The sequence below is a fragment of the Theropithecus gelada genome, chromosome 7b, assembly GCF_003255815.1.
Source record: "Theropithecus gelada isolate Dixy chromosome 7b, Tgel_1.0, whole genome shotgun sequence".
Lineage (NCBI taxonomy): Eukaryota > Metazoa > Chordata > Mammalia > Primates > Cercopithecidae > Theropithecus > Theropithecus gelada.
In genome coordinates this window covers 70,603,952-70,616,309 of record NC_037675.1, presented here as the reverse complement: position 1 = coordinate 70,616,309, position 12,358 = coordinate 70,603,952, and the positions used below count along the sequence as shown (strand labels likewise).

General features: G+C 41.8%; 1 protein-coding gene and 1 long non-coding RNA gene across 8 annotated transcripts in view; one reads left to right on the top strand and one right to left on the bottom strand.

Moving 5' to 3' along the window:
• The window catches only part of EXD2 (exonuclease 3'-5' domain containing 2), a 50,882-nt gene that overhangs the window by 25,029 nt on the left and 13,495 nt on the right, over nucleotides 1-12,358 (bottom strand). For 4 of the 7 annotated variants that reach the window (XM_025392143.1, XM_025392142.1, XM_025392144.1 and 1 more), the window contains one exon: nucleotides 7,423-7,802. The exons of 1 other annotated variant lie outside the window; for it this stretch is intronic. In XM_025392143.1, the coding sequence (XP_025247928.1) occupies nucleotides 7,423-7,755 (333 nt within the window). In that variant the 5' untranslated portion in view covers nucleotides 7,756-7,802. Of the gene's footprint in view, nucleotides 1-7,023; nucleotides 7,110-7,422; nucleotides 7,803-12,358 lie in introns of all 7 variants that reach the window. 2 more of the 7 variants (XM_025392146.1, XM_025392147.1) reach the window with 1 other exon arrangement.
• LOC112628859 overlaps nucleotides 2,526-12,358 on the top strand; it is a 29,566-nt gene continuing 19,733 nt past the window's right edge. The window contains exon 1 of the long non-coding RNA XR_003120489.1: nucleotides 2,526-2,710. This is a non-coding gene — a long non-coding RNA (uncharacterized LOC112628859). The remainder of the gene's footprint in view (nucleotides 2,711-12,358) is intronic.

Sequence of the window (12,358 nt, the reverse complement as noted above, 5' to 3'; positions counted from 1 at the left end):
TTGGGAGAAAAAATTAAACTTAACCCTACTGCACATCATATACAAACATACCTAAAAAATCAATTTCAGGTGGATTGTAAATCTGAACTGCCAAGGTTAAAACCATAAAACTCCAAGAAAATAACGTGGGGAGAATATGTTCATGACTGTGTATAAGAAAAGACCTGATAAACTTTACTACACAGATCTTGTTTATCAAAAGAAAACATTAAAAGAATGTAAAGGCAATTCACGGAATGGGAGAAAACGTTTACAACATAAATTTAACTCCCAGAGGGTTCATATGCAGAATATATAAAGAACTTCTATAAAGATAACTCGATAGAAAATGAGGCAAGAAAAAAAAAAGAAAATGAGGCAAGAGACTTGAACGGACACTTCATAAAGGATATCTAAATGACCAATAAAATACAAAAAGATGTTCAATTTCATTAGTAATCAGGAATATGCAAATTAAAATAATAGTGAACTATTACTACAAGCTCAACAGAATGGATAAAATTTTAAAATGTGACAGTACCACATGTGGACAAGGATGTAAAACAAAGGCATTTTTCAAATGTAGGGAGGTTAAATTAGTATAATCACTTCTCAAAACAGCTGGAAACAATGGGATCATTCATATGCTACTGATGGGAAGGTAAATTCATAAAAAGATCTTGGTAAACAGTTTGGCATCATTTATAAAAGTTAAAGTTGTGCGTGCACATGCACACACACACAAACTCCACGACCCAGAACTCCACTCATAGACACATATGCCCAATAATGAATGTAAATGTTCAGTTGCACCATTCTTTGCAAGAGCCCCCAAATGTAAATGATATATTGTATTATATACACACACACACACACACAAACACATATATATACACATTTTTTTTTTTTGAGATGGAGTCTCGCTCTGTCACCCAGGCTGGAGTGCAGTGGCACAATCTCAGCTCACCGCAACCTCTGCCTCCTGGGTTCCAGCGATTCTCCTGCCTCAGCCTCCCGAGTAACCGGAATTATACCTGTATGCGCCACCACACCTGGCTAATTTTTGTGTTTTTAGTAGAGATGGGGTTTCACCATGTTGGCCAGGCTGGTCTTGAACTCCTGACCTCAGGTTCAGGTGATTCACCTGCCTCGGCCTCCCAAAGTGCTGGGATTACAGGTGTGAGCCACCATGCCTGGCCTATATTGTATTATATTTACTCTATACACACACACACACACACACGTGTATATATACATATACCCTATATATATACTATATATTACATATACACTATATATACACACATATGTGTATATATATAGATACATATATGTGCGTGTGTATATATATAGATACATATGTGTACATATGTCCAGTAATAGAATGGAAAAATAAGTCATGGTATATTTATACCATGGAATACTATATGGCAACAAATCATAGTCACACACAACACAGGTAAATCTCACAATGTTTGGAAAAAGAAGCCAGACCAAAAAAGAGCACATACTCGATGATTCATTTATACTAAATTTAAAAAACAGATAAAATTAAACTACAGTGCTTAGGGAGGCATGCCTAAGTAGTAGAAGTATAAAGAAAACAAGAAAGTAAATACCATGAGACAGGATAATGGTAACCCTTAGAGGGCAGTGAGGGGACAATGATTGCAAGGGGGCACAACGGGAGCTTCTGGAGTCCTAGCAATCTTGTGTTTCTTGACCTAGTTTCTAGTTACACAGCTGTTCTCTTTACATAAATCATTCAGTGTTTATTTTTGTTCCAGGCACTTTTCTTGATGTGTTATATTTCACAATAAAAAAGTCTAAAAAAAGACTCAGGGGCAGGTTAAACAGATTAGACAAAGCCAAATAAAGAAAAAGGGAATTGTAAAAGAGACCAGAAGAAATTGTATACAATGAATCTAGAGGGACTAAGATATGTTAAATATTAAATTCCAGCAAGAGGCTGGACACGGTGGCTCCCGCCTGTAATCCCAGCACTTTGGGAGGCCGAGGCAGGCGGATCACAAGGTCAGGAGATCGAGACCATGGTGAAACCCTGTCTCTAATAAAAAAATACAAAAAAATAGCCGGGCATGGCGGTGGGCGCCTGTCGTCCCAGCTACTCGGGAGGCTGAGGCAGGAGAATGGTGTGAACCTGGGAGGCGGAGTTTGCAGTGAGTAGAGATCGCACCACTGCACTCCAGCCTGGGCGAAACAGCAAGACTCCGTCTCAAAAAAAAAAAAAAAAAAAAAAATCCAGCAAGAAAGAAGAAAGGATAAAGACAATCTTCAAAGAGAAGTTTTAAATTGATAAAATGTATCAGTCCTATTATCCAGATATTTTTCTGAATCCCAAGCTAGAAATAAAACACCTAGACTCATCATAGTGAATCTTCAGAACCAAAAACCCAAAGAGAAGATCTTAAGAAGAGATACGAATAAATTACATTACTTACAAAGAATCAAGATATATAGACTGGCAAGTTATCTTCAGCAGCAATAATGGAAGCCAGAAAGCAATGGAATACTATCTTGAAAATGATAAACTGCCAAGCCAGAACTTTACACCTAGAGAAAATCTCTTTAAGATTAAAATCAAAATAAAGACATTTTCAAAATGACAAAGTTCATTATCAATGGGCCCTAAACTATTAAAGAATGATTTTAAGGAAGATGATCCCCAAAAGAAGGTCAGAGATATAAGAAAAGGTGAGCAAAGAAAAAGGTAAATACAAGGTCAGGAGATCAAGACCATCCTGGCTAACACGGTGAAACCCTGTCTCTACTAAAAATACAAAAAATTTGATAGGCGTGGTGGCGTGCTGTAGTCCCAGCTACTCAGGAGACTGAGGCAGGAGAATCACTTGAACCCAGGAGGAAAAGTGAGCCAAGATCACGCTACTGTACTTCAGCCTTGGTGACAGAGCGAGACTCTGTCTCAAAAAATAAAAGAAAAAGGTAAATACAGCTGGGTGCAGTGGCTTATGCTTGCAGGAGGACCAAGTGAGAGGATCACTTGAGGCCAGGAGTTGAAGACCAGCCAGGGCAACACAAGACCCCATTTCTACAAAAAAAAAAAAAAAAAAAAAATTAGCCAGGTGCAGTGGCACATGCCTGTAGTCCCAGTTACTCAGGAGGCTGAGGCAGGAGGATCACTTGAGCCCAGGAGTCTGAGGCTGCAGTGAGCCATGATCACACAACTGCACAGAAGAGCAAGACCTCATCTCTTAAAAAAAAAAAAAAAAAAGGCCCAGCATGTTAGCTTATGCACACCTGTAACCCCAGCACACTTTGGGAGGCCAAGGCAGGAGAATCACTTGAGCCTAGGAGTTTGGGACCAGCCTGGGCAACACAGCAAAATCCTGTCTCTATGAAAAAGAGATGGGGTGTGGTGGCTCACACCTGTAATCCCAGCTACTCAGGAGGCTGAGGAGGGAGGATCACTTGGGCCTGGGAGGTTAAGGCTGCAGTTTGCTGTGATTGAACAACTGCATTCCAGCCTGGGCAAAAGAGTGAGACCCTGTCAACAAAAAAAAAAAGAAGAAGAATACAGGAAGGTAAACACTTTGGTAAATCTAAACAAATATTGACTATAAAGCAAGAACATAGGCCAGGCACGGCCGCTCACGCCTGTAATCTCAGCACTTTCTGGGACCAAGGCAAATGGATTGCTTGAGTCCAGGAGTTTGAGACCAGCCTGAACCACACGGCAAAACCCCATCTCTACGAAAAATACAAAAAAAATTAGCCAGGTGCGGTGGCGCACACCTATAGTTCCAGCTACTCGGGAGGCTGAGGTGGGACAATCATCTGACCTCAGGCAGGTCAAGGCTAAAGGGAGCCAAAATCCCACCACTGCAGTCCAGCCTGGGTGACAGAGTAAGACTTTGTCTCAAAAAAAAAAAAAAAAAAAAAAAAAAAAAAATCAACAACCATTGGAACCAAGTGACAGTGGTGGCACACACCTACAGTCCTAGCTACTTGGGAGGCTGAGACAGAAGGATCATTTGAGCCCAGGAGTTCGAGGTTGCAGTGAGCTATGATAGTACCACTGCACTGCAGCCTGGGAAACAGAGTGACACCACCCTGTCTCTAAAAACAACAACGAAGAACAAAACTAATAATCGAATAAGCATTTACATAAAAGTGAATGAAAAAGCAAAACAGGAATGGAGAATAAATAGAGCATGAATGGATGATTTTTCCTTTTATTTTTGTTTTCGTTTTTTCTTTTTTTGAGACAGGGTCTCACTTGCTCTGTCGCTCAGGTTGGACTGCAGTGGCGGGATCTCAGCTCACTGCAACCTCCACCTCCTGGGCTCAAGCGATTCTCCTGCCTCAGCCTCCCAAGTAACTAGGATTACAGGTGCCTGCGACCAGGCCTACCTAATTTTTGTCTTTTTAGTAGAGAGCGGGGGGGTTTCACCATGTTTGCCAGGCTGGTCTTGAACTCCTGACCTCAAGTGATTGCCCACCTCGGCCTCCCAAAGTGCTAGGATTACAGGTGTGTGCCACCGCACCCAGCCTATTTTTGTTTTCTATTCATCTCTTAAATGTATTCTATCTTATTTTTACAAGGAAAGAAGCCATGAATGACTTTTTCATTGAGTTTTTTATGACAGCAATCAGGAAAATGCAGTCATACCTAAAGGGAAATGTGGCATTCAACCTGAGTTTAATACACATCAAAAGTCAAAATGAGGTGGGGGTTAGATTATTTGCCACTTTATCTATGCCTCTGCTATAGTAATTAAAGTGTTTTTTAAAATTTTATTTTATTATTATTATTATTATTATTATTTTGAGACAGAGTCTTGCTTTGTCGCCCATGCTGGAGTGCAGTGGCGCGATCTCAGCTCACTGCAAGTTCACGCCATTCTCCTGTCTCAGCCTCCCGAGCAGCTGAGACTACAGGCGCCCACCACCATGCCCGGCTAATTTTTTTATATGGTTAGTAGAGACAGAGTTTCACCGTGTTAGCCAGGATGGTCTCGATCTCCTGACCTCATGATCCGCCCGCCTCGGCCTCCCAAAGTGCTGGGATTACAGGCGTGAGCCACCACACCCAGCCATTAAAGTGTATTATTAGATCAATTACTATTCACTTCAGTCTACCCTGTTGTTGCTCAAGTTATACATTGTTTAGTTGGAATAATCCAGGTGCTTGGCACATGTGAATTTTCCTAATCTGCTAAAGCTTACCACTTAAACCCTGTTTTCTTTTATTGTTGCTGATGTAAACAGTTCTAAAATGATGTAACTTTTTATACAGAACAGATTAAAATCACTGATCCTTTCTTGATGGCCCAAGGTCATTGGTGTAAACTACTACTACTATTGCTGATATAAAGAAACACCCTCAGTAGCTGTGGTATAAGGGCTTTTGTGACTACAAAGCTTTCCCCACACTGTCAGGTGTTCTCTTTTTGGTCATCACAGTGTTGGCATCTAGTAGCCTCTTCTACCAACCTGTGAACTGATTTTGCGGAGCCATTCTGCTTAGGGACTCTTTTTTTTTGAGACGGAGTCTCGCTCTGTCGCCCAGGCTAGAGTGCAGTGGCCGGATCTCAGCTCACTGCAAGCTCTGCCTCCCGGGTTTGTGCCATTCTCCTGCCTCAGCCTCCCAAGTAGCTGGGACTACAGGCGCCCGCCACCTTGCCAGGCTAGTTTTTTGTATTTTTTTTTTTAGTAGAGACGGGGTTTCACTGCGTTAGCCAGGATGGTCTCGATCTCCTGACCTCGTGATCCACCTGTCTCGGCCTCCCAAAGTGCTGGGATTACAGGCTTGAGCCACTGCGCCCGGCCTGCTTAGGGACTCTTAATTACATTTCCTGGATAGAGCAAGATAAAGAGAATTAGGGGTGGAGACTGAAGATGTTATTAAACTGCTGCAATCTCATGATAAAACTTTAACAGATGAAGAGTTGCTTTTTGTGGATGAGCAAAGAAAGTGGTTTCTTGAGATGGAATCTACTCCTGGTAAAGATGCTGTGAACACTGCTGAAATGACAAGAAAAGATTTAGAATATTCCATAAACTTAGTTGATAAAGCAATGGCAGGGTTTCAGAGGACTGACTCCAATTTCGAAAGAAGTTCTACTGTGGGTAAAATGCTATCAAATAGCATCACATAGTAGAGAAAAATCTTTCATGAAAGAAGAGTCAATCAATGTGGCAAACTTCTTTGTTGTCTCATTTTAAGAAACTGTCACAGGCACTCCAACCTTTAGCAATCACTAACCTGATCAGTCAGCAGTCATCAATATCAAGCCAAGACCCTCCACCAGCAAAAAGATTACAACTTGCTGAAGGCTCAGATAATTTTTAACAATTTTTAGCAATAAACTAAGTATGTACTTTTTAAAGATATAATGTTAATGCACACTTAATAAACTATAGTATAGTACAAATATAACTTTTTTTTTTCCCCCTGAGATAGGATCTCCCTCTGTCACTCAAGCTGAAGTGCAGTGATGTGTTCATAGCTCACTACAGCTTCAACCTCCTGGGCTCAAGCAATCCTCCTGCCTCAGTCCAAGTTGCTGGGACTACAGGTGGGTGTCACCACACCTGGCTAATTTCTCTTTTTGTAGAGATGGGGTCTTGCTATGCTGACCTGGCTGACTGGTATTAAACTCCTGGCCTCAACTGATTTTCCCCACCTTAGCCTACCAAAGTGCTGGGATTACAGTCACGAGCCACCACCACACTCAGCATAAGCATAACTTTTATATGCACTAGTAAACCAAAAAACTTATGTGACTCACTTTATTGCAATATTTGCTTTATTGCCATGGTCTAACATCGAACCTGCAATATCTCCAAGTTATGCCCATACTGTGAAAATTAAATGAGATGATGCAAGCAAAACATACAGTACATGGCTTAGAGTAAATGATGTTTCAAATGTTAACTGTTATCTTTTAAAATCCTAAGTAATAATTTCCATTTAAATAGACTTCCTTATTTTCTCCATGGCATCCTAATGAAAACGCTACTACAAATATTAACTGTGGCTAATATTTCATGAACACTTACTACTACATGTTAACACTGTGCTGAATCCTTTCTAGGGGTTATTTGAACCCTTAGAAAAGCCACTGGAAGTAAGTACCATGATGTTCCTATTACAACCAACCAACCAACCAAAGACTCAGAGAGGCTAAATAGCTTGCCCAAGTTCACAGAATAAGTGGGGAAAATAGAATTCATATAGGTTTGACTCCAGAATCCATAATTGTAAGTACTCCCCCATCCTGAGAGGAACAGCAGCTTCGTTTTCTCTGCTAAAATCTGCTTACAAGCAAGTTGAGAACAAGCTAATTCATTCTCCTTTAACCTTATTTTCTACTTGACTGTCCAAGGTCCCAGTTGGAAAAGCAGAAGTTGTTTTTTTGTTTTTGTTTTTGTTTTTTTAACATTTGCTTTTTAACTTACCCACTCACAGTCAATTCCAAGTACTGGAAAATCTTCTAATTCACTTCTAAGCAAGGGCTCGATTTGATCCCACTCTGCCTCCTGAGACACCGTCACCACCTTTGCTTTAAGGATCTGTTCCTCCCACGAGGATCTGGGGGCACTGGAGTGCAGCTGATCATCTTCTGGAGGGGGCAGCTCTCTACTGCCCAGCACTTTCTGCTGTGGCTGTGGGGTCACAGGGCTCGTTTTACTCCTTCGGCGGCGCTGGATGCCTTTCCAGAGGACAAACCCCCCTATAGCCACACCCAGAAGGGTAGTCACTGTCAAAGCCACAAAATTCTGTCTAGACATCTTCGACTTTTCTACTCTTTAGAAAAGCATATCACTAATCCCACAATCTGCAAAACAAATGGCAAAAATACATTTATATACAGAATATAAACCTTTACATAAACAAGTTTTCCTCTAAAAAAGTCCCATTTACAATATCCATGCCCACAAACTAAAAGAACTGCTATAAATTTCCACGTGAAATAGTATAATAGTTTAATTTCTTCATCTTTATAATCTCTGTATTCCATCTCTATCTCCATCCTCACCCCAGGAAATCTCCCTGCCCTCTGACAGTTCCCTAGGGCTCTCTTAATGACATAAAATCATATCAATCAAAACAACATGCTATCTGCACAATGAAGTGTGATCTAGGAAAAAAAAAAAACAATAAGCTAGACTCTCACCTCTAACTGCTGATTAATGAATGAATTTTTTAGTTAATGGATCTTCTTCAAAGTATTTTGCATTTTAAACCTTTGATCACCTAACAGTTGAAGGAAAACTTTTGCTTCTCAATTAAAAAAAAATGTAATCCTCAGTCAGTTGGTAGGGAGATTTTTTTGACTTCTCTGGAAGGTGGGGCAGCGAGGGAGTGGAGGAAACAGGCTTGAGTCAACACTTTCTGTTGCTCCAGAAGGCTCAGTAGTTCTTCATAGAAACTGATTCGGTTATCGTAGGGTAAGGCAGGGGGATATAAAAGAGAAAGGATAAGGAAAGAAAAAGAAAAAGGTAGAACTTAGAGAGATATCCAAGATGCATAGAAGGAGGTTGCAAACTGAAGTGTTCACAGCGCCAGGCAGGTTAATGTAAATAAATAAAGCAAGCCACAAAATAGTCCCTTTTTCATTTTTCTATAACATGTGGCTTTCTCCATGTAGTTTCTGTTTTCCTATATGTGAGAAAGAAATGAGTATACAGCACTATTTCTGTACTATTAAAATAACAGTAGAAGTGCAACAGTAAATAGTAAGTGGCCTGGCCAGGTGTGGTGGCTCATGCCTGTAATCCCAGGACTTTTGGAGGCCGAGGTAGGTGGATCACTTGAGATCAGGAGTTTGAGAGCAGCCTGGCTAATATGGTGAAACCCCATCTCTACTAAAATTACAAAAATTAGCCAGGTGTGGTGGTAGGCACCTGTAATCCCAGCTACTCAGGAAGCTGAGGCAGGAGAATCACTGGAACTTGGGAGGTGGAGGTTTCAGTGAGCCGAACCTACACCACTGCACTCCAGCCTGGACAATGAGAGTAAGACTCTGTCTCAAAAAACAAAAAAAGTAAATGGCCTTTGGTCTCAGGGCCAGGGAGAAAACATGGGGCAGCAACCATTCGGCACAAGCTGATGACCCTGTGCAGAAAGAAGGCCCAGAGTGGTCAAATACTTTGCTTATTTAAGAGAAGTCAGGAATCTGAATTTTATATGAAATGTCACCATTTTAAAATGCTGGCAATAAATTTACAGTTTTAAAAAATATTGTGCCAGCCAAACAAAAACACACTAGGCACCAGGCTACCCATCCGTGGCCTCTGGCCTAAAAGCTAAATTGCCCAAAGACAGAGCAATCAGCTGCACCCTGCCTACACTTCTCTGTGGCTGAAGGTTACCCACTGAATGTGTATGGTTTTTATTACTTTTTAAAAATTTCATCAATAATAAAAAAAATTTTTTTTTTTAATTGGAGGGAGTCTCGCTCTGTTGCCCAGACCTGAGTACAGTGGTGTGATCTCGGCTCACTGCAGTCTGAGTACAGTGGCGTGATCTTGGCTCACTGTAGTCTCTGCCTCCCAGGTTCAAGCGATTTTCCTGCCTCAGCCCCCCAAGCAGCTGTGACTACAGGGGTGTGCCACCACATCCAGCTAATTTGCATATTTTTAGTAGAGACAGGGTTTCACCATGTTGGCCAGGCTGGTCTTGAACTCCTGACCTCAAGTGATTCACCAGCTTCAGCCTCCCAAAGTGCTGTGATTACAGGTGTGAGCCACTGCACTGGGCCCACAAAAATTTCGTATTTACAACAACTTCTGGATTATAATCATGCCTATATAGATATGTGAGTATTAGAGAAGAAAAACTGAATCACAGCAATTATTACAGTAATAATGAAAAGTGGTAATAGCTATGCTGTTTTAAAAACATTTACTTTATTCCAGAAACTGTGCTAAGAATTTCATATGTTATTTTCTCCAGTGCTTTTATTGAAGAGGAAACTGAGGCTTAATGAGATTAAATAACTTGTGCAGAGAAACTTCTGATTAAAGTAATCTGAGAAGACATAAAAGTCCTTCCCTTTTCCACTCTAACCAATGCAAATGCTGGAGAAGCCACTGAAAAGATAAAAATGTAATACACAGGCCGGGCGCGGTGGCTCAAGCCTGTAATCCCAGCACTTTGGGAGGCCGAGACGCGTGGATCATGAGGTCAGGAGATCGAGACCATCCTGGCTAACACGGTGAAACCCCGTCTCTACTAAAAAATACAAAAAAAAAAAAAAACTAGCCGGGTGAGGTGGCGAGCGCCTGTAGTCCCAGCTACTCGGGAGGCTGAGGCAGGAGAATGGCGTGGACCCGGGAGGCGGAGCTTGCAGTGAGCTGAGATCCGGCCACTGCACTCCAGCCTGGGAGACAGAGCGAGACTCCGTCTCAAAAAAAAAAAAAAAAAAAAGTAATACACAGTTAAGCCCCCAAAAGAAAGAAAGAAATCATCAGGTGCCAGAAAAGGAAGAGGAAACCCAAAGTGGGTGGAAGGTTGAGTGCAGTGGCTCATGCCTGTAATCCCAGCACTTTGGGAGGCCAAGGCAGGTGGATTGCTTGAGCCTAGGAGTTTGAGACCAGCCTGGGAAACATGGTGAAACCCCGTCTATACCAAAAATACAAAAAATTAGCTGGGTGCGGTGGCACATGCCTGAAGTATCAGCGACTTAGAGGGCTGAGGTGGGAGGATAGCTTGAGCTAAGGAGGTCAAGGCTACGGGGAGCTCTGATGGTGTGCCACTGCACCCACTGCACTCCAGCCTGGGTGACAGAGACGCTGTCTCAAAAAAAAAAAATAAGTGGGTAGGTGGGAGATGAAGCTGGGCAGAGACCAGAACTCATATCAGACCCAGCGCTGGAGTTTATCAGCAACCCAGAGGCAGAACTCTAGGCCACAGGCCCAGGACACAGCTGGAATCCAGGAGAGTGCCACACTATCCACAAACCATAAGTATTTGCCCACCTTGGCCCGGGCAAGCCACCTGCCCCAGGCTAAAGGCATGAACAGAATCCCTCGAAAGAGGACAAATCCTCAGCTGGGTGCAGTGGCTCACACCTGTAATCCCAGCACTTTGGGAGGCCAAGGTGGGTGCACAGCTTGAGCCCAGGAGTTTGAGATCAGCCTGGCCAACACGGTGAAACCCCATCTCTCTACTAAAAATACAAAAATTAGCCAGGTGTGGTGGTGCACGCCTGTAATCCCAGCTACTCCAGAGGCTGAGGCATGAGAATTACTAGAACCTGGGAGGTGGAGATTGTAGTGAGCCAAGATCCAGCCACTGCGCTCCAACCTGGGCAACAGAGTGAAACTATGTCTCAAAAAACAAATAAAAAGAAAAAATTAATTAAAAAATAAAAGACAAATCTTCAAGCCTACACTTCTCTATGGCTCAAGCAGAAACAAGGTTCAAGTTCACATTATCCTCATAAAAGGGCAACCTAAGCCAATAAACTGAATTTAAACTGGTGCAGAACTGGTAAATTCTATTGGAACCAGGCACAGTCAATCACAACACACACACACACCCCACTCACTCCATGTAGGAAACATACAGGACTACCATGGAAGATCAGTCCCTCGAAGGGGCTCACAATGAATCACAACAAAACAAAACCCTAAAGCCGACAAAAATAGTGCACAGAGTCGTCAAATATTTCCATACCTGAGATCTGAAAAGGACTTTAAAGAATATTCAGAGATATTAATGAAAATAATAACCAAAACGAAGACAAAAAATGTACAATTCTAGATATGAAAAATAGTTATTAAAAATTTTTTAAAACTCAATACTCAATAGACAAGTTAAAATGTAGACCACACATACAGAGAGAGTTAACGAATTGAAGAAAAAAATCTGAGGAAGTCACCAGAATGTAGTGGACAGATAAAGAGGTAGAAAACATACAGAGGCCAGGCATGGTGGCTCACACCTGTAATCTCAATACTTTGGAAGGCGGAGGTGGGAGGATCACTTGAGCCCAGGAGTTCAAGATCAACCTGGGCAACATAATGAGATCCCATCTTTGCTAAAATTTTTTTTAAAACAGAAAGAATACACAACAAAGCAGAGACATGGCAAATGGACTGAGAAACTCCAACATTCATGGAATAAAGATTTGGAATGTATGAAAAGGGCCAGATTTTGTACTATTCTCTGAGTCCCAAGCTGGATAAATTAAATCTATTCATAAAAAGACTCATATAAGAATGTTCATAGCAGTTACTTGTTTGTAACAGCCAAAATCTGGAAACAGCCTGTTGGCCTGACTGATGAATGCACGACTGCTGGTTCATTCATTGTCTGTCCATGAGAACAGGAGCCTTAACTGGCTTTGTTACCACCATATCCCCGGTGACTCAGCACAGAGTTGAT